Genomic DNA, 21,296 nt, shown 5'->3' on the forward strand with positions numbered 1-21,296 from the left:
TTGACCATAGATACTAATAAAAACATTAATTGTTTCCCAAGTAAAGTTTGTAGCGGTTTTCTTGCCAAATCTCATGCTTGACCATTTTATTTTATCAAATTAGAAAATATGTTTTTCGTTATTTGTTCATATAGGAGTAGTATTTTTCATAGTTTGATAAAGCAAATTTAGTGGACTTTTGCATGATTATAAAAATAAAATACTATCCATCATGACGATTCTGTAGAAATTTCTTTTGCTTGTTTACTTGTTACTATTATGTAAGTAAATATTAATTTGTTAAAAATAAATCATATCACACGTAAACTAATTATATATTGGAAATTCCAGTGTAATCTTAAATTTATACTAACATATATCAATATCAGCAAATTAATAGATTTATATATATACAAGTGCATACATTAATTGCTCACGAGAAACTCGATTCCTTCTTGTCTTTGAACCATAAATCATTTACTGAAATAAAATTTTCCTCTGCATATTGCATTAGGCGTAGATTTGCGTGAGAGAGAGAGAGTTTGACATGGCGAATCAGAGCAATTTCCAGATGAAGGTGACGGAAGGAAATCTCGGCTACGTTCTACAGGATGTGCCTCATCTCACCGATTACATTCCTAATCTCCCTGTATGTACGCGTGTGTGTTTTGTTTTGATTGCATTGATGATATACATACATGAATCTGTATCTATTGTTTCCCACGTTGGAAATGCCGGATGGCTGTATTTGTTTGGATGTTGCGCGATTGCGATTGCGATTGCGATTGCTGCTGTGTGATTCCACTGCGTAGAATAAGTATTGTGAATTAGTTTGTGGAGAATCGGTTTATGCAATTAGAGGGCTAAATGTTTGGGGATAATGAGCGAACAGTTTAGCTGAGGAATGTTGAAGTGTTTGCAGGACATAGTGATGAATGTTTGGGGATAATGAGCTAATGCGTCTCGTATAAGATGCATTAACAGCTGGATTAATGCGTAGAGCTGTGGCTATTTTATGATTTTGTTGTGTTTTAATCTCGTAAGAATTTTGGCTTGTATTGGTGGGGCCCGCATTATGAATGTTCATGATCTTGTGGAATAGTATAACTTAATTCTGTTGCTGCATTGTTTGATGTAAGTCGTGGTTTTAAGCTGGGATTCATGAAGAATCATTTGACGCTTTCTTCTTTGTGAAGTTTAAATGGTAGTAGTAACATTTTTACAGTAGTGTGTGTTTGTTTTTTCTGTTGAGAAAAGCATGTACTAGTAATTTTTAAGCTATGAAGAATGAGACCGAGACATGAGAAAAGGAAAGTACAGAGAAACTGAACCTTGACATTGGTGCTTTAATGTTTGGCAGACTTATCCCAATCCGCTACGCTTCAATCCTGCTTACTCTGTTGTTAAGTGAGTTAAACATACTTTTCTCCCTTTCAGATGGGTCTCAAGTATTGGGCATATTTACACTTTTTTATGATTTCAGGCAGTATTTCGTCGACATGGATGATAGTGTACCTCAAAAGGTGGGCACACTTGTGTTTTAAAGAAGGTCTTAGTTATACTTATTTCTTTGTACTCCCCCCCCACCCCCTACTAGTCGAAGGGTAGAATTTTTTTACCGTTCTCAGACCAATTATGTTTCTCTATGAAGATTGTTGTTCACAAGGATTCCCCAAGAGGGGTGCATTTCCGGCGAGCTGGACCACGTCAAAAGGTAAACCTGCCCTTTTCTTGTATTCAAGTCTTTAGGATTTGGGGACTCCAATATTTGAATGCATCAATATCAAGCAGGTGTACTTTACTCCAGAAGAAGTGAATGCTTGTATTGTAACATGTGGAGGTCTCTGCCCGGGCCTAAACACAGTGATTAGGGAGATTGTGCATAGCCTTGATTATATGTATGGAGCCACCAAAGTCCTGGGAATCGATGTAAGTCGTATTTATTGCTAGCCCTGATTTTCAACTGTTACACACAGATTATAGCCTTGGTATGGTATGAAATGCTATCAAATTATTGTGACAGCAGTTTATCGCATATTGTTGTAAGTTATTGTATGTTTGATTAGGGAAGCTACATTAGTGCTTCAATCATTGGTTTAGCAAAGCTGTTTCTTTTCTATTTTATGTACTCCTAATGCATAATATCTTCTCTTAGGGAGGCTACAGGGGATTCTATTCAAAGAATACCAAACCCTTGTCACCTAAGATTGTAAACGATATACATAAGCGTGGTGGGACCATCCTGGGAACTTCCCGAGGTGGTCATGATACCATGAAGATCGTTGACAGCATTCAGGACCGTGGAATTAATCAGGTAAGTCTTGATTATACTTTCTATAGCTAGAATGTTTGCACTGAACTTCAGTATAGAACTTATGAAAACGATGATTCTCAGGTTTACATAATTGGAGGGGATGGCACCCAGAAAGGAGCAGCTGTTATATATGAGGTGATCTTATTTAGGGGAATAATAAATCCCAATGTATAAAATGCAATCTAATTTAGTTTTTGCTTTCAATTATTCAGGCCGAATTTACTGACTCCAGTGCCAGTTTGGTGGCAATTTTCTAACAAAAGTTTCCATAGTTATTCTTCCACTCTACTGTTATGCATGCTGAACATTTCAGGAGACTTGTTTTCATTTGCAGGAAATTCGGAAGCGGGGTTTAAAGGTTATAGTTGCTGGAATTCCCAAGACAATTGACAATGACATATCGGTACCTTTTATTCGTCATTTATATGAGTTGTCACTTCTGATTCCTCATATGGATTTATCTAGATGATGTGATCAATTTGAAGAAAATAATCCCAAGTCTCACTAATATAACATTATGGGAATGCATTAGTAATTTTTCTTCCCAGTACTTCTTCCTCTCTTAAGACCAAATATTAGGTTAACCCCAAATATTGTGGTTAATGCTTGCCGTTCTTCTTGCATTATAATCCATGTGAACATAAACCTTGATTCTAGTTTGTGGGATTAACTTCCATTAAAAAGTGATGGGAATTTGGAGTTTAAAACGTTTGGTGTATTCACTGGAGTTTATTCGCTTTGAGTACTAACAAACGTCGGTTTCAACTGGATTCTCTTATCAGGTTATTGACCAATCATTCGGTTTTGATACTGCTGTAGAGGAAGCTCAGCGCGCCATTAATGCTGCTCATGTCGAGGCTGAGAGTGCAGAAAATGGAATTGGTGTAGTGAAACTTATGGGCCGCTACAGTGGTAAGAAACATCTTCGCACTTGCTATTGACTTCAGCTGCAACTATATTGAGGAGTGAGAAGTGAGGACTGACACACTCTAAGATTTTATGCATTAATTAAGATGACTATGAGTAATAAAATGTATAAGAAGCAAGATTAGTAGCCTTCAAATGACGGAAACTATTGATACTTAAGAAATATGGCTTGCTCCTTCGAGCTCTACAGTTATTTTGATATGATCTCTTCAATAGCTGCTGACTTTGCTACTTTATTTGTATAGGATTTATTGCAATGTATGCTACGCTGGCCAGCCGAGATGTTGACTGCTGCTTGATACCCGAGTCACCATTTTATTTAGAAGGACAAGGTGGACTTTTCGAGTATATTGCGAAGAGGCTTAAAGAAAATGGACACATGGTCATTGTTGTTGCTGAAGGAGCAGGAGAGGATCTTCTCAGTGCTAAAAATGAACAGGATGCTTCAGGGAACAAGCTACTTCAAGACATCGGCTTGTGGCTTTCTCGGAGGATTAAGGTCTTCTTTCTTCTCTGACAAATTGCGAAACCTATTCAGACAGCATAAAAACCATTAACTGTGATTTTTTAATAAAGGATCACATCTATACTATTGAAAGCTGTAATAGTGGATTTCCTGCTTTGCTAATTTGTTCTTCCCAATTACAGGAACACTTTTCAAAGCAACAAAAACTTCCTATCACTCTAAAATACATAGGTCAGTTCAGTAAAGAATTTTTGTCCTATTTATTGGAAACAAGAAACTAACCTACTGTTTTGTAGATCCAACTTACATGATCCGTGCTATTCCGAGCAATGCATCTGATAATGTGTACTGCACACTTCTTGCTCAAAGTGCTGTTCATGGAGCGATGTCAGGTTTCACTGGCTTCACAAGTGGGCTTGTAAATGGCCGGCATACATACATTCCGTTCAATGTAAGTCGCAATTTACTTAGATAGTGGTCATCATGGTTTCATTAAAATAAGTCACATGTCTCTTTTGAGTATCAAGAAGCACCTCGACATCTAAGCAATAAGTCGTAAGGCCCTTACTTAGTTTACATCATCTTAGGAGCTTGTTGAAATGACACTTGCGGGATATTGCTTAAAACTGATTGTTTTGAGGTATCTTTCACAACTTTTATGAACTTGCTGCATGAGTCAAGTCTGAAGTAGGAATTTATCACTGCTACGATTTGTTTTTGTCGCATTGGCAATGATCTGTGCTTCTTTAAAAAAAATTTGTGGGCTAAACTACCAAACTTGTGGGAAATAGAGGCTCCGCCCGTGTGAAGAATGAACTGAGTCATCTCGAAAAACAGAAAAGGCTTCTACAAGTTGAACACAGTTCACCCCGTTCATCAGAATTAATTACTGAGCGTATTACTGAGGTGGAGATGACATAAAACTGTTTCTGTGCAGCGTATTACTGAGCAGCAAAACAAGGTTGTGATAACTGACAGGATGTGGGCGAGGCTTCTCTCTTCGACTAACCAACCGAGCTTCCTTGGCCGTAAACAGCTCGATGAAGCCAAGAAAGAGCAAGAGTCTCAATCCCAACTGATGGACGATGCAACGAATATTGCAGACGCGAAAACAGGTAATAGAATCAAGAAATAAAAAAGCGCTTGATACTCTTCGACTACCTCTCCCTCTTCCCTGTTTTGCACGATTTAGTCCAATTTAGATTGAGGATTCCTACAATAACATATTAATGGGATCGTGTAGGAGCACTTTGATTCAGTCATCATTTTTTCATAGATTTTGAGAGAGAATATGCTGCTCTGCTCCTCTTTGATTGTAGGAGTGTTTATTTATCTATCAGTATTTTGATTATAAAACACGTTGATTGCTTGGTGACTAACAAATGATGTTGATTGCATATAAGTTACTTGTCCTTTTGATTTTCATGTGGATTTTTGTACAGTATAAAAACATGCGTAAACGTTAACATTTGGGGATATTAATGGTTAAAACTGACAAATACTAGTAATAAAAATAGAAAATGGAGTTGACACACTTGACTTACATCCGATTTACGTCTCATATTGAGTACTCCTACATTAAAGATCTGAATATATTGCTAAGTAAAGATACAATTGAATTATCAGTACTTATTTTTCAAAAATTTCCTACAATTGGACTCTGTCGCTTTGGTGAATCATTAACAAGATTGTACATGACTAATGAGATATCTATAGCAGATGTCACTTTGATGAATCTTTAAGCTCCGTTCATCGTCGACAACTAGATATATGTATATCTTTGATACCATTAGATTAATAAATCTAATTGATATTATTGATTCTTAGTTATGATTTGAGATGTTATTTTTTAAATATCTATACATACTAATTACTAAGTAATAAGTAGGTACGTTGATGCCACATTAAGTTTGTGTATTTAACCACTTTGATTGACAAACATGCAAAACTCCTCATTCATGGTGCCAAATGTTTCGAGACTGTTAAGGATGCAAATAAAGACAGCCACGTAACTCATAATTCACTAAGAATACATACAAATGTTTTATTGACAAACTTTATAGTAAAAAGATTAGATTGTTATTAGCTAACCCCTACTTAACTAGAATAGAAGTCAGAATCAGGCTGTTGATGACAAAAACTGTAAACTGAACAAAGCTGAGCTGAATCAAGTTCTGTTTCCTAACCATATCCATCTGTATCTTAGTTTCTCTTACTCAACAGTGTAATAGAAGTGGCCAGGATGCAAATAAACAGAGTATGATTCCTAAGTTTTCAGTTTAGCAAAGAAGGAACTAATTTGACGAATATTAGAAACACATAATTTCACATCACTTTTTACACAGCAGGCCCATCTCATTCTCACAGCTATGCAAATCTAAGCATAAACAAGTAAGTAGCAAATCAATAAGAGATAATGCATTCTCAAATCACTTACAAATTTCCATAACTGTATGATAGACCATTGACATTGAGTAGTGTGATCAGAGAGCATAGGAATAACCACTCAAAGCATTTCATGTTTCTCATGGATACCTGATAAGGAGCTGAAACTCAGAATCTGGCGTACAAATTAATATGAAAAAAATAAAATCAAAGAGGTAGTTTGCAACATTTCCTAGAAAATTAACATCTAAAAACTTAGTTAATATCTATTAGAAATTGGCCACTCACCACACTTATATAGAAGAGATATGATCATCACCAAAGGGGGAGGGTTATCCACACTTATATAGAAGAGGGAGGGTTATCCACACTTATATAGAAGAGATAGGATCATCACCAAGCCGATGAGGGTTATCCATACTTATATAGAAGAGATAGGATCATCACCAAGCCGATGTGGGACAAGATATGGAATGACACATCGGACTTCCATCACGTGGGTAGGCAAGAGAAGAGATAAAGAGATATAATCAATCATAGACTTAGGCCCGCTCTGATACCATATTAGAAATGGGCCACTCACCCCTTAAAAGGCCTCATAAGGGGGAGGGTTATCCACACGAGGAGATAGGATCATCATCAAGCCGATGTGAGACAAGATATTAGAATTTTAACAATATCTATATACCATATAAAATACAGTTTGATAACGTTTCTAAAAACAACAGAAAATAAATTTGGCGCCAAAAAATTCTTTATGGAATTTTCGTTATCATTTTACCTGCAATAAATTTCAGAGCGTGGTTTATTTCGCATCAAAATTTCAGTGTAAAATAAGGAAATAGAGAGTAGCATGATTCAGATGAGAAATTGAGTGATGCGCCATCAAAGATCTCTATCCATATCCGTTGCAAAAGGAAAACAGACACGAAAAAGCAAATACAGAAAATGGCTTGAAAAAAACGAAAGTATGTATACACTCTTTATTAGCTGATTAAAGATTTTAATAGCATATTTACCTTATGAATTCTGAATCTGCAGGCAGCTCCAATCACTGAGTCAAGTTGTTTCCTCTTAGATTTGGTTTCAGGTGTAGGTGAATTTAGGGCATTCGAATGTTCATATCAGGGAAAAATCGGATGAATTTGCGGAATCACTGCGTGAGGATTGTTGAGCAAATGACTAAAGTTAAGTTAAAAGGCAGAATTATAATTTATACGTGTTCCAGTCACTGGTTTGATAGAGATAAAAGAATGAAAATTATGGATTAAATTGTTTTGGGCTATAATTCTCAAATCAAAATATTCGGTTTTTAGGCTAGTTCAACATACTAATCAAACTAAAAACTAAAATTAAAATTAGTTTACAGTATATTTTTTTTATTCTTAAGGATCCTACATTTATAATATAAAAACTCATAAAAAGTTAAGATATTAATCACATTGCAACTATAAATACAAATATAATTGAAGTACTACTAATATTTTTTTTAAAATATACTCCGTATCAATCAATAAGAATAACGTTTTATAAAATTTGAAATTTAACATAGCATAAGAAAAAATTGTGGTGGATATTTGCATGTTGAAAAATCTAATTTAAAATTTGTATAAAGATTAAATATAGTTTCTTTTGATAAATTTTAAGCATATTTTAAAATTCAAAATATTTTTTATTTTGAACTTGTTCGTTTGTCTATTACTACTATTAAATTATACTCTTGTTAATAAAACCTAATGCATTTTATTTTTAGCAAATTTTCATTCGCATCAAAATGTATTATTTAAGTGTCAAATTAGTTGCACCTAAGGTTAATCCATCGGATTTCGGGTCAGCCGTACTCAGATTGCAGGATAATTAGGTTGAGATTTTATCAGATTGAAAATTTTCAAATCATAACCTTCTAAATTTAACAAACAATTCTGATAATCCATAAGTTTCAAACTACACTAACATCCCTATCCCCGCACTGCATTATCGCCGCAAAGATATAGAAGAAGAGGATGAAGAAAGAGTCCTATTCAATCCCAAATTAACTTATTTCTTTTTCTTCCACCTCCAAGAAGCTCTTTCTTATAGAACCATTTTTCTTCCACCTCCAAGAAGCTTTTTCTTATAGATCCAAAACACAAACTCGGCCGAATATGCCTGAATGCCATGATGAGCTATGGCTTAGTTGGCGTGTGGCCAAAACTGAGGGAAAAGAGTTAGAAATTTATCAGAGATTTGCAATGGGGATAATGATCGATTTTTGTTTGTGTAACAAAATCTTGAGAGGCAAAGGAGAAGGTGGTGGATGCGATTGATGGAGGAAGGTGTTCTGAGGTGAATCCGAGATGGAGGTGGAGACGACCACGGCGGTTGGCAGCCTTAACAGGATAAGAGACTGTGAGACTGAGATATGATAATACAGAGAAAAACGTGTGAGAGAGAAGTGAATTAGGGAAAGAAATATATAAGCCATGGGAATATCCCATTTCTATATTTACATAGACAAAATGAATATAGCTGCACAACATAAGGATACAAATAAATGCCTCAGAACTATCTACTCCACTTTTCTCTCATTCAACTTGTTTCTACTCCTGTGCCAACCACTACTCTCTACACCTTGCAATAGAACCCACGAAAAAAAATGATGGTGTTCGTGTGAACATAATTGCTCAGTAAAATTTATGAATTCCAGAACAACTCAAAGTCTTTACTATACAATGCCCGATCCTGAATTTCCAGATTTGCGACATGCCAATTTACGAGCTTAGATTGGATGCATTTACACAAACTAAGTGACAAGGGAAAAATCCACCATTCCCTTTCATCCCTGCAATCATAGAAAGCGCAACCATATCAGAACGAATTAATTATTGCAGACTGCCAAAAATCAAGTACAAACAGAACTCACATATTCCATGGCTGAAAGCTTGGGGTTGTTTTACTTGATTGTGTTTGATAGTGAATATAACCGCATATGAATGCAACACCCTGGGGCAGGCCAATAAAGAAACCAGCTAGTAAGAAATTGGGTATGTGTACATGTCAGTATTTAAATGGAAAAAACAAAAAAACTACTCACTATGTTTATGAATGATGTGATGTTCCACAAAGCATATGCACGTGCAAGACCTGCTGATCGCCTAGGTCCATGACTGAATAAAGCATTGATTCCAGCAGGAAAGGGGAGCAAAATCCCGAGGGGCACAATAAACAAAACAAGAAAGACGTCTGCTAGGGAGAGTGAATACAACTGGAGCAAGGTGAGCAATACCAGACTAAAATCTCCAAGAAGCAGGATTGAGATCACCAAGCCCACGAGATCCTGCAGCACAACAAAATAAAGCACTTTTAAGAAGGATAACCTAAACAAATGCATAAATATCTCAACTCCTGTTATTTCCTATCCCGAAATAAAATCAAGTGTGTGTGTGAGAGAGAGAGAGAGACCTGATGGCCAACAGGTTTGGTGTTGTGAATTAGAAAAGAGAGGATAAAGAGTAAATCTCTTTTCTCCTCAAGCGCCTTCAAACTGTCATAATCTAGAACACCGCCATAAATATTCCTCCTCAAGTTACCTTCAGCACTCCTCTGAGTTCGTCCTAAGAAACTCTTATTTGAACTCTCATCTTTCAGATGGATACCAACAGCGCTGATTTACCCAACGAAGAAAAAAGTGGAACATCAGACAAAAGGCTCAAGTTAAATATAACAGGTTTTGTATCTTGTCATCATCTTATTTATTCAAATAATATGTTTCACTGATACAAGTAATATGACTTCACATGCATGGATGGATTGAAATGGTTATGAGTACAAGCAGTATCCCTCTGCATAAGAAACACATGGATACAAAGGTGTGACTGCAAATATATAACTCTTGTATTTACATTTTACACGTCTGCTCAAATGTTTGATAATAGATGCATACCGTGAATGTTGTTCATCATCTCCAGATTCTCCATCATGGCATACGAATGACACACGGTCAAATTCTTCTATCGAATATATCAGAAGTCCATAATGATAGTAACCATCAGTAGTGGCCTGAAACCAAGCAAGATCCACATGCAAACCATAGGCCCTTAGTTCAGGATTTGCAAAAGTATTAAGCCACTGAAGGACTAAATGAAACTTTGTTCTCAGGCAGCCCCTTCTTACTAAGCGCAATTGTGCATTCACACCAGCCACAAAGCGATACCAGGTGGTGGGTGGAACAGACTGACAGAAAAAGTGGAGTCAGTGAAGTCCAGAAGATAATGAATGTAAATAGACAGTATCGCTCTTTCCAGAATATTGTTGGTTCAGAGTACAAAAAGATACGTATTTAGTTCCTGGGGTTAAATAACAAACCTGACTCATCAGACTAGTAATGATGTTGTCATTATGAAGAATGAAAGGAGTCATGTAGCTCCCATCTCCTCCAAATAATAGAGAAATGGGAAACCTTTGTTGGAGACGAGGAGGAAGACCATTTTTCTTCTCATCACCACCAAGGAAAAAGTCAATATATGCTAGCATTAGATCTGGAGTTGCAGCAACCTACGTTAGACAAATGGTTTGTTATAGAAAGATCCCAAGTTTTTGCTATGAGGCTAAAAGAAAAGGGCTCAGCTCTAATATGCATCTATCTAATAGTATTATGCCAAAGCTGATGCACTGAAAGAGTGTATGAAACAAATCAGATTTGACTACAAGTCCAATAGTAATAAAAGTGATTGAAGTGAGATGCAGAATGAAAAATCTTCTACATCATGAGCAACCATACTAGAGCAATCTCAAAAAAGAAAGATTCCTGGGTACTTGTCAAAGCCCTGGCCCATCCAACAAAAAGGAGAAACAGCAACAAAAGAAATAAAGCCCAAGCCATCAAAGAAAAGAACTAAGCAACAGATGCATAGACAAGATCCAGAGAAATATATATGAAATGAAACTACATAGCATGCAAGTTCATTGACAAAGCAAGAATGCTCCACATAGTGCTCAGGTTGTGCGAACAGTTATTGGGAAACGAAACAATGCCTAAAATTATTACTCAGGTCGACTTTTTGTTAGTCTCATATATCTTGATCGTCAATTAGTAGGCCTACGAAAAAGGTATGGGGATCTCATACCAAGTACTGAACAATTACAAAATACGAATAAGGCATCTCAATTCAATGTGAATTCCAACCACGCACAATGCTGTAAGATCTACCTTCAGCCCTTCATATAGAGCACGTGAGCGACAAGAACGTAAGCAAGAATGGTCATATTCAGATCGCACATATTCTCGAATTTTCTGCAGCTTTATTTTCCGGCGCCACTGCTGCCATGACCATGCACAAGGATAGGCAAGAATGCAAAAAATACTGTGAACCGCACCCTCCCACCACTGATATGCAGAAAGAGCATTGATCTCATCCACAAAATCGTTAAATGCGCCTTCATACCTGCCATGTTAGAATAGCATTAGGTTACCAAAACAAGCCAGAGTAAAGGCAAAAGCAAAGGACTTAGATGGAGGAAAAAAAAGGCTGTTCAGATACCATGGTGTCGAAGGAAGTGGCAGTAACATGTTACTAGGATATGAATAAATATGCGGTAACAGCTTACACTATTTCTTTTACTTGCTCAGGAGGTGTATGTGGAAGATACCAAGGTTCACTAAACGTATTTGGACCCATGAAGTACATCCTGTGCACGTGACTCTGAGACTCCCCCACTCTGTTAGTTTCTAGTACCTGATTGGCAATCATAATATCAATTCTATGGTGTCTAACATGGTGAGCGGGAGGACAAGAATTTTGTTCTCCATGAACACGGATACTACCTCGTTAAGAGATTCCAAGAAAGGGAATGAATGATCTATTTGGGAACCTTGTTGTGTGGGAGAAGGACCAGGTAACTCATCCACGCCAATGAACTTCATTCGTGCAACACTTAGAACTGAAGCAAGCAGAACTAGAAGACCCAAAAGCAGGAGACCAAACAACCATGGTCCGCCAAATGTATATATTAGTTCTTCAAGAGCGGTATAACAATTTGGCATGTGGTATCTATCAGAAATACACTTATAAGGACAAGGTGTTTCAGTAATACCACCTGCAACGGAACAGGAACCTCACTTAGAATAGCTGGCTAGCATTTACGTTTAAAAATAGAAAATAACAGCAACATATTTGGGGTCACAAATCTGAGAAAATGACTAGCACAATAGTTTTGGAAACCTAAGATATTCAAGTAATAGCATAAATACTAATGGGAATGCTATAGAAAAGAAACTACATATACAAATCAAAACAAAAAAACAAAGAATAATAGGGAAATGTGAAAAGCCAGATATCATAGTCCCATAATAGAAATTCTCTTCAAGAAACAACAATATCTTATTGAATTATAGATACCTCGGACGTGAACATAAATGGACCGATTAGGAAGCTCATCAGTTGGGCATGGAAAACAGAGGGATTTCTCTGACCCTGTGACATTTTTATAAGTGCCAATTGGACATTCCTGAAAAGTTGGTGGGGGGGGGGGAGAGAGATCAATTGGGGAAACAGAAAAACAAGGTTAATTATAAACTGGCATTACATCAAAGCGAAGTGTGCAAATGCACTAGGTAATACAGCATACTTCATATGCCCTAATATAGTATATGCATAGCTCTTCTTCCTTGATCGATTATCAAAATTAGCCTCTATTTCCGAAAACTGATACTCTAAAGAACACCCATATAAATTATAGTAGTAGACAATCTTCCAAACATTGCTCTTCAATGCAACATCATGAGATACAATCATACAAGCGCTTGCGTCATCAAATTCCATCAAAAGCTTACAGATATTTAGACAAATGCTACTCTTTACAACCAAAAAATGACAACAAAAACTCATTAATTGTTCTCGGCTCTCAACATGATTTTCTTGGTGTTCAAAACAACAATGTTTTAACTAATAATGAATCGAAGAAGACAACAGAAACTTCAAGAAAGTAACTTAATCGAGTTGGACCTACCTCGCAAAATATACCATAAAGCCCTTTGGGGCAAGCTTTACCACTGATACTGCCATTTTCGCCCATGTGACCTTGTACGCCACCTAATCCACCCCTACGGAAAAGACAACCATTTGAACATTACTGGAAATAAGAAACCATACAAGTTACAACCGATGGTAGATGTGAAACCATATCCTAGAGATGCAATGCACAGAAGTGAAAATACACATGGAAGATACTTTTAACACAATTAAGTTAATATACATCTGGGAATCATTAAACCATGGACTAGTAGCAGGAAGAACACCAATTCTGGACTCAAAATGGATACCAGAACCCCAGTGAGCATATATCCGGGGGGTAAAAATTGAAAACGTGTTGGTCTAGAGCACTAAAGCAAACCTACAGTGTCCAAACATCATAAAGAGCTAGTGAGAATAATAAGAGGGGTCTGTCAGACATATTTTAGATCCAAAATTCTGGGTTGGTGAGTTCAAAGCTGAAATATACTTGAGTTAATTCACAGTTTTAACAATGTTCACACATTATGCATAATCGCCAGAAAATCTGATTCACTGTGATGAACAATCTCATCTTTTATTAACATCGACTATAATGCTCACCTTATTTTCAAGTTTCCACAAATCATGATTTGTATAAAATACCAAGTCGAGTATTTATCTCAAATATCAAATACATGGAGTATTACAAGTCAAACAAATATTAAAATAATGAACATGGCTAATACTCTAAAGAATGATTGACATGATGATCCCAGCCTAGATATCATATACATATAGAAACATAAAAAGATGTTTCAGTGTTATTGCTCCAAAGAATGTACATAATATATTCCCTTCTTTATTTACCCAGGACAGCAGTTTCCTGGACTATTTTGCCATATATAAAGATAATACTCCTATTACGTATATTGCAATATGCAAAGTATTTTCAATTTTGATGTCCCAAAATTTGACTGATGATAAAAAAATTGACCATAATTAGTATGACTGATCTGATAATGTGACACCAGTGGTACACATTTAATACAAGGAGAAATGAAATCAAGGCACAATGTATATAGATCATGATAAACAAATAGAATTGAACATGTAAGATGGGCCACCAACCAAAACATCTTTCTTTCCTTCACACAAAATATCAGAAACTAAAAAACAATAAAAGTGTAAAGAATGCAAAACATGGAACATTGGAAGCAAGTCATCACATGAAAAAGTTTCGTTTGTACTAACATTGTATGTATTGTTCCATTTACTGTAGCTATTGGCCAATAAACATCTCCAGTAGAAATATCAGACCAATGAAAATGAATCCTTCCACCACCACCTCCACCACCACTGGTAAGGCTACCATGACCTCCAGCACTAGATAAATTGCCAGATTCGCGAAGATCCAAATTGTGCAAAAATAACAATATAGTGCCACCAGAACCACCTCCGGGACCAACAAACTTATCAATCGAAGCACTATTCTTTTGGAGCCCCACGAAGCTGTCTCCATCTGCTCTAACAGAACCTTCAACATATAAATTTATCAATGGGTGCTCCAAGGAACCCATCACTGCATAAGACAGGGAACAGAATTCAGAGGCATCCTTAAATACGGATGCTAGCAAATAATCAGATTTTCATGATAGGTGTCAATCGGAACGGTTAGTTTAGAAAATGAGAGCATTATGCACTGACTTAATAATGCAATATCTAATCTAATGTCACGAACACAATGGTAAAAATGTCTTGACGTGCAATTAATTCTCAAGCCCTAAACAGAGAAAGAACATTAACTTATGTGGTTCAATAATCGGTTCTCACCTAAAGTACCGCCACCAGCAGTTGATATTTCCAAGCTATCACTTCCACTTCCACTGCCAAGTTCACAAGGCAAATTAGCATATCCATATGATATGCCACCGTCAACACAGATGTCATCGTAACAGCCCATTCCACCCCTACCACCATGTCCACCACCACTACCAAGACCATTGCTCAAGACATCTCCTTGACCTAAACCACCATGGCAGCCTACAGAAATATCAAATCCTGGAATGTTAAGATACATGGGCAACCTGGCTTAATCACATGTATCTTAATGCCAATTCTTCAAGCACAATAATTTATTAACTCCAGAATGGAGAACATCAAATATTTCGTATGTGGAGAGAATTTCCTCGGGTGCTCGTGATATAGAGGACATTTTGCATGACAGTGAGAATATTACCCATTCCGGATGTGCTTATAACTCCACTAGGCTGGACGTTGATGGTTCTGGCTCTATGGAAATGGACAACAGAGCCTTCAACAAATCCCTCAACAAGGATATCCTCAACACGACATATCTAAGTAACAATACAAAATCATTAAAAATCTATACCAGCAGAAAAATAACCTCGTGACACAAAAACAGAAGATAATGCAGTGGGTTTCATAGTTCAAACTAATAGTATTAAAATCTTTTTATGGTCTAACAGAACTTATCAACCTGTAAGGTAAAGATCAGAGAAGAGTTCAGGTTACAATCTTCAGGTGGATAAAGCAGCTCACTGGGACAATCTTGTGAATCACAATAAAGTTTTGGCGCCCTGAAGAACAAAAGCTTTTATTTTTCAATCAAAATGAGAACACCATGCCTAATATTACTTGAATAGGAGGAGCCAGAACTTACACGGCCTCATCTGAGGAATTCTTCATAGGACCACGCAGAACAGATCCAGGTCCAATCTTCATCAAAACATGAGAGAAAGGTCAGTTTGCATTATATTGCTATTGAGACAGTCTCATACTAAGAATCAGGATGATGACCCATCTAGAGCATTAGCTTTTCGAGTTGATGAACATGAGTAAAAAAGTGAGTAGATGATTAAAATACTCCATACATTGATGCTATAAAATAATGATAGAACTAGCCGCTGAGCTTCTATGCAATCTCCTGGTCCAGTCAAATTCAATAAACCTTGGCCATGAACTCCCAAGTTTGCATTTGAATGGATAACAGATGAGTTCTGTCAAACAAAGAGTAGATAAATAATCCATGCATGGATATCAAGATCATGACACTATAAGTAATGGACAGAGTACTCACCCTGAGGACTATGAGATTACTAGCCTCAATTGACGATGTCTCGACAGTCTCATCCGCACCACCATCTATTAACATCTTTGAGTTCCACATTAGAAACATTTTAACTGACATGCGAAGAGCCCCATAAACCTAGAAAGGAGTTAGACATTCAAGTATATTAAATATCTAAGATAGACACCCAACTACAAGAGAATGAAAAAATCCACCATAAGCTATGCATTCCTCCATGATACGGTGTTAGAAGTGGCAGGTAAATATTTGAAAAACTTTTATCTCGGAAATACATGGAAGCAGCAAAAAAAAGGAGACCAACATGTTTATAAATCCTTCTCCTAATTTTTCCATGCATCATAAAATCTGCCACTTACTCTAATCATAGAATCACTCATTAACAGCTCTTCTGCCACTAGCTCAAACTCTGACGTTGAATAATGTGCAAGCCCAAAACTCAAAATCCCTCCACGCAATAGGCTGATTTGTCCTTGAACCTAGCAGCAAGAACGTGGCTGAATTAGGTTCTTATTTGCAATAACTATGCCTGGTTACATGATAAAAACATTTGCAGAGTTCTGGTGCCATATTTTTACAATATCTGTACAAGATCTGAAAGACCATATAATTCACTATTTCAGAACACACGTAATAACACCAACTTTACTGACCTGGACACGGCTCCACAGCAGGGGAACGGACGCCTTTGCCTGATTTCTTATATAGACATTCGTCAAAAACGGTTGAGGAAACTCCATAAGGAGTGTGTCTGTATATGTTGACTTGTGATGATTGCTCACAGTAAGGCTACGAGGCACACAATCATAAAATGTACCAGCAGCACCTGCATTTTCAGGGCAACCAACACTACTTCCACCTGCAATAAGATATTAAAGAGAAATTTAACAGGATCAATTCTCAGTGCTTAAAGACAAATATGGTTGTCGAGCATACCATATACAGAAATGACAGGGTCATCATGCCTGCTAAAAATATCTACAGAAATTCTGCCACCACCACCTCCAGCAAAACCACTACCCCCGCAAGCACTTATGATGCCACTTCCGGTCCTGCACTTTCCAAGGAATAACATGGTTAGATCTACTGAGATCCAGGTCTTCCTGTTGGCCTGAGATAAAGCATATAGCTATCTAAAGTAGAAAAGAATATAGGTTCATGAATTTATTTATTTTTACTTCTGTTATAAAACTATTAATGTTATTAAATTGTTACAAAAATTAAGGACGGAAAGAACACAGTATTTGCAACAGCTAGATGAAAAATATTAGGCTTGTTATAAACAATCTTGAATGAGCTAAAAAGAATATTCACACTTAAAATTAATCCAGCTGATTTATGGAAAGGGATAGAATCAGAAAGACCAGAAAAGAACCACAAAACAATCTATCCTAAAGGTATGGCATCTTAGAAAGAAGAACACTAACCAAAAGAAGAATAACGGCATACACAGTCAACCACCAAATATAATTACAGAATGACAGCAATAGGAAAGAAACTGGTGGGTTTGTAACATCCTACAAACCTATAAAGTTACAAAGTAGTTAAGTTATTATATGAAATACTGGTCCAGCTGATTCCAAACCATGCCTACCTGTAACCCACAATAACTCAAGAACAACTAGCTCTACAATTCCCTATATTTACAAAGCATATTTAATCAGTATCGAGAAGTTGTTATTGAAATCATAATATCTGATTCAGATTAGTAACAATGGAACAGATTCTTCACTCCACACTACATAACTAATATGGTTAGCATGAGATCAACTTTTTCAAGTAAAGCAAATACAAGAGAATGACGAATGACTTTACATCTTTTGAGCCTTGATGTATATGCTGCCTCCAGACCCTCCACCTCCTTTTGGACCTGCATCTCCTCCACTAGCCAAAACACTGCCATTCACCTCCAATAACATCGATACCACAACCATGATCTTCCCCCCTCCTCCACCCCCATGATCAATTTCCTTACTCGTCGTCCCTCCTTTACTCCCATAACTACACGGCTTTCCCAAACTTGACCATGAATAAGCATCCCCTCCCCATACATCTTCAGGATTCTTACTCTTATCCTTCAAACATGCCGCACCTCTGCCGCCATGGCCCCCGCCCGCTCCATCCACTCCTTGGGGGGTCCCACTAGTCTGTGCCGGTGGTGACCCCGCCAAACCAGTAGTATTCACAGCAGAACCATTGCCAAAAAAAGCGTTATCTGCAAATAACTGAAAGGCACCACAAACTATCGACGCATACTCACCTAAAGTAAAGTTCCCCGAAATATTTATAGCAAGCTCACACCCAGCAAACGATGAGCAGTCCACAGTAACATTCGCCGCGATTACTAAATCACCCTTCCCTTCTACATACACATTCTTCGTTATGTTTACGCTGGATACTATTTGGCAAGTAGTATCCAAACTCCCAACGCCGCCGAGATCGGACTCGCACGAGAGCGACGGCTGGTGCGGCGGAGGAGGCGGAGGCGCTGGCGGCGAGTAGTCCTGGTGGAACAGCAGAGAAAACGAGCCGGAATCCAAATCCGAATCTGAATCTGCTACTGCAGCAATCAACCTAGGGTTACAGTAGACTGACAGCAACAGCACTGCCGCTAGTCCTACCAGCACATGAGGTGAAAGTGCGAATCGAAGCTTGCAATTAGCCATGTACCGGTGAGAATAGTCATCACGCCGCGCCGCCGGGAGTGGAGATAGCATGAAAGGAATGCATCTCCCCGGAATCCTCCCCGACGCAAACCAAATCGCTCCGGGAACCGCCGCCGAAATCGAGTTTGCAACCGCCTCGATTCCCAAGTAACTCAAACTGCGCGAATGTGTGCAGTGAGCTGCTGTTTGCCTGCCGAAACTATAGATACAGGCTTGTGCGTAAAGGTGGAGGATGATGTGGTTTTGCGAGAAAAGTAGAGAGAGAAAGAGAGAGGGAGAGGGGAAATATAGAGAGAGAAAGATGGGTGGGGGATTTGGGGGGAAGATGGCAATCTGGCACAGTTAATTTTCTTTTTTTATTTCATTAACGTATCTTTCACCAAAATTTAAAGATTACTTAGAGCATCTCCTATGGCGCCCCTCCGGTAGGACGTCCGGTCGGACACCGGGAAGGGCGACGGGACGTCCGCCGTTGGGAGGTCGGAGGTCGGATACGGACGTCCCGTGAGGACGTCGGGTGTCCTCGGACATCCCGGCGACGGGCGGGCGGACGTCCGCCACTGTGGCTTCAACTCGGACGTCCGGTCGGACGTCCCGTTTTTATTTTTTTATTTTTTTTGAAACTCTATATATACGGCTCGTGCAGGATATTATCGAAGAGGTTTGGACTCGGAGGGGTTGACGTGATAATGTATGAATTTTTTTTTTATTAGTGTGTAATTTTTTTTTTCGAATCATGTATGTTTTTTCCGATAAAGTTGTTAATTTTTCCCGTTCGTATTCTCGGTCAAATTTTATTTCCGTAAACGTAAATTGTTTTATTTGTGAATTTATGATTTTTTTTATTGCGGGATGTCCTAGTGGGAAGGGCGATGGGAAGGGCGGATATGCATGGGATGTCCTAGTGATGTGGCAGTGGGGTGGGATGTCCTAGTGATGTGGCAGGAGGTGTTTTTGGGATGTCCTAGTGGATGTCCGAGTGGGATGTCCGCCCACTGGAGATGCTCTTAGTATTTTTCTGTTTTGCTTTTATTTATTTAAAAATTAACTTAATGGCAATTTTGATAATAATAATAATAGAAATAATGAACTACGAAATAAGTACTATATGAAATAATAATTTAGATAGGATACGTTCATTATTACTTAATAAAAATAGACTCTATTAGAGAGAGAAATTAAATAAATTAGAAAGATTTTCTGAATTATAACTAATTAGTTTAAGAGATAAATTAAATAAATATTAAGAAAGAAAAAGTAGAGAAAAGATATAGATAAGAGATAAATTAAATAAAGTGAAAATGTTCCATACTATCTTAAAATAATGTAAAAGATTCTCAAAACAAAATTAAGTACTTGTCGAGATTTGTGGTGCTATTTTTTCATGAGATACTGTAAATATGCAATTTTTTATAGACAAATTCTAAAAAATAGTTCATTCTTGTAGGAATATTAGTTATTTTTGTCGTAATAATGGGTCTAGTAAAATTTGTAAAATTGAATCATCCCCAAATATAAATAAGTGAGAGTTTTTTATGTTCTAATATCTGAAGTAATTTTCTCGCCTTATATAGATAGCAGTCCCGCCTATTTGTAATTTAATATTTTAGTTGATATAATATCATACGTAATTATAGCAAAAATATTTCTCTTATTTAACTCCTTTGTGGAGTACAAAATAGTACTCTCTCCATCCCCAAGTAGACGTCACACTTGGGAATTGGCACAGGATTTTAGGAGGTGTTATTTTGTGTGTTAGATGGAGAGGGAAAATAGTATATTTATATTAATGTGAGATAGAGCTTTTTCTAAAAAAGAAAATGTGACATCTGTTGTGGGACAAACTAAAAAGGAAAGTGTGACATCTACTATGGGACGAAGGGAGTACCAATAAAGATATTGATTCAGATTTTAAGAGATTTTTTTACTAACATTTACGATTTCAATTTCGAGGCAGTCTTAAAATGAATGTGCAACTGGAGTAATTAGTAGATTAGTAAAGTTTGCTAAATTAAGACGATTTATAAACACCCATCATCTATTTAGGAGGAGGATGTTCGGTTTGCAAGATTGTATTCCGATTAAATATGTAGTGCATTTGGTTCATAAGATTCAATCTCACAATTCAATCTTAGATGAGTAAACATGTGATAATTAAACATAGCTAATCCTTTAGGCCATGTTTGGTTGGCGGGAAAGTAAAGTTGGCAAGGAAAATGATTCATGGGAAAATGAATCCCAGGAATATGATTTCTAATAACTTTACTTTCCTGTATTTGGAAAATATCAAGATTTGAAAGTATATATTTGATTTAAACACTAAACTAAAAATATACTTATCATTTTTTATTTATAAAAACAATAATACATATTATTTAATAAATTATTCATTACAAATGATAATAATTATATTATTTTATTTATTATTACGATGGATAGTTTAAATATGGATTATACATCATAATATATAATAATAAATAAG

General features: G+C 37.0%; 2 protein-coding genes and 1 long non-coding RNA gene across 5 annotated transcripts; 1 reads left to right on the plus strand and 2 right to left on the minus strand.

Moving 5' to 3' along the window:
• The first annotated feature begins 501 nt into the window (after positions 1-501).
• LOC121779995 (ATP-dependent 6-phosphofructokinase 6-like) lies at positions 502-6,216 on the plus strand. The gene is made up of 13 exons (XM_042177510.1): positions 502-628; positions 1,340-1,386; positions 1,463-1,502; positions 1,631-1,693; positions 1,771-1,908; positions 2,135-2,293; positions 2,375-2,428; positions 2,628-2,696; positions 3,076-3,205; positions 3,466-3,719; positions 3,869-3,917; positions 3,983-4,137; positions 4,624-6,216. The coding sequence occupies exons 1-13, from the start codon at positions 527-529 to the stop codon at positions 4,819-4,821; spliced, it is 1,458 nt and encodes a 485-aa protein (XP_042033444.1). The 5' UTR covers positions 502-526; the 3' UTR covers positions 4,822-6,216.
• Positions 3,610-7,269, minus strand: LOC121779996. Of its 3 annotated transcripts, none has more exons than XR_006045970.1 (4): positions 7,091-7,269; positions 6,124-6,221; positions 3,969-4,057; positions 3,610-3,750 (listed from the first exon to the last, which is right to left on the minus strand). It is a non-coding gene; the product is annotated as an uncharacterized LOC121779996 (long non-coding RNA). The 3 variants fall into 3 exon arrangements; XR_006045969.1 differs by having other exon boundaries at positions 3,969-4,084; XR_006045968.1 differs by having other exon boundaries at positions 3,611-3,750; positions 3,994-4,084.
• A 1,241-nt stretch (positions 7,270-8,510) lies between these two features.
• On the minus strand, positions 8,511-19,146 carry LOC121779753. The gene is made up of 22 exons (XM_042177148.1): positions 17,964-19,146; positions 17,085-17,200; positions 16,802-17,007; positions 16,508-16,627; positions 16,140-16,268; positions 15,934-16,059; positions 15,723-15,778; positions 15,540-15,639; positions 15,279-15,396; positions 14,873-15,082; positions 14,294-14,621; positions 13,059-13,152; positions 12,449-12,557; positions 11,875-12,146; positions 11,658-11,785; positions 11,260-11,494; positions 10,416-10,604; positions 9,994-10,283; positions 9,513-9,714; positions 9,145-9,387; positions 8,974-9,053; positions 8,511-8,892 (listed from the first exon to the last, which is right to left on the minus strand). Exons 1-22 carry the CDS (start codon positions 18,863-18,865, stop codon positions 8,745-8,747), a joined length of 4,401 nt encoding a protein of 1,466 aa, XP_042033082.1. The 5' UTR covers positions 18,866-19,146; the 3' UTR covers positions 8,511-8,744.
• Positions 19,147-21,296: the final 2,150 nt, after the last annotated feature.

The sequence above is a fragment of the Salvia splendens genome, chromosome 19 (genome assembly GCF_004379255.2).
Source record: "Salvia splendens isolate huo1 chromosome 19, SspV2, whole genome shotgun sequence".
Taxonomy (NCBI): Eukaryota; Viridiplantae; Streptophyta; class Magnoliopsida; order Lamiales; family Lamiaceae; genus Salvia; species Salvia splendens.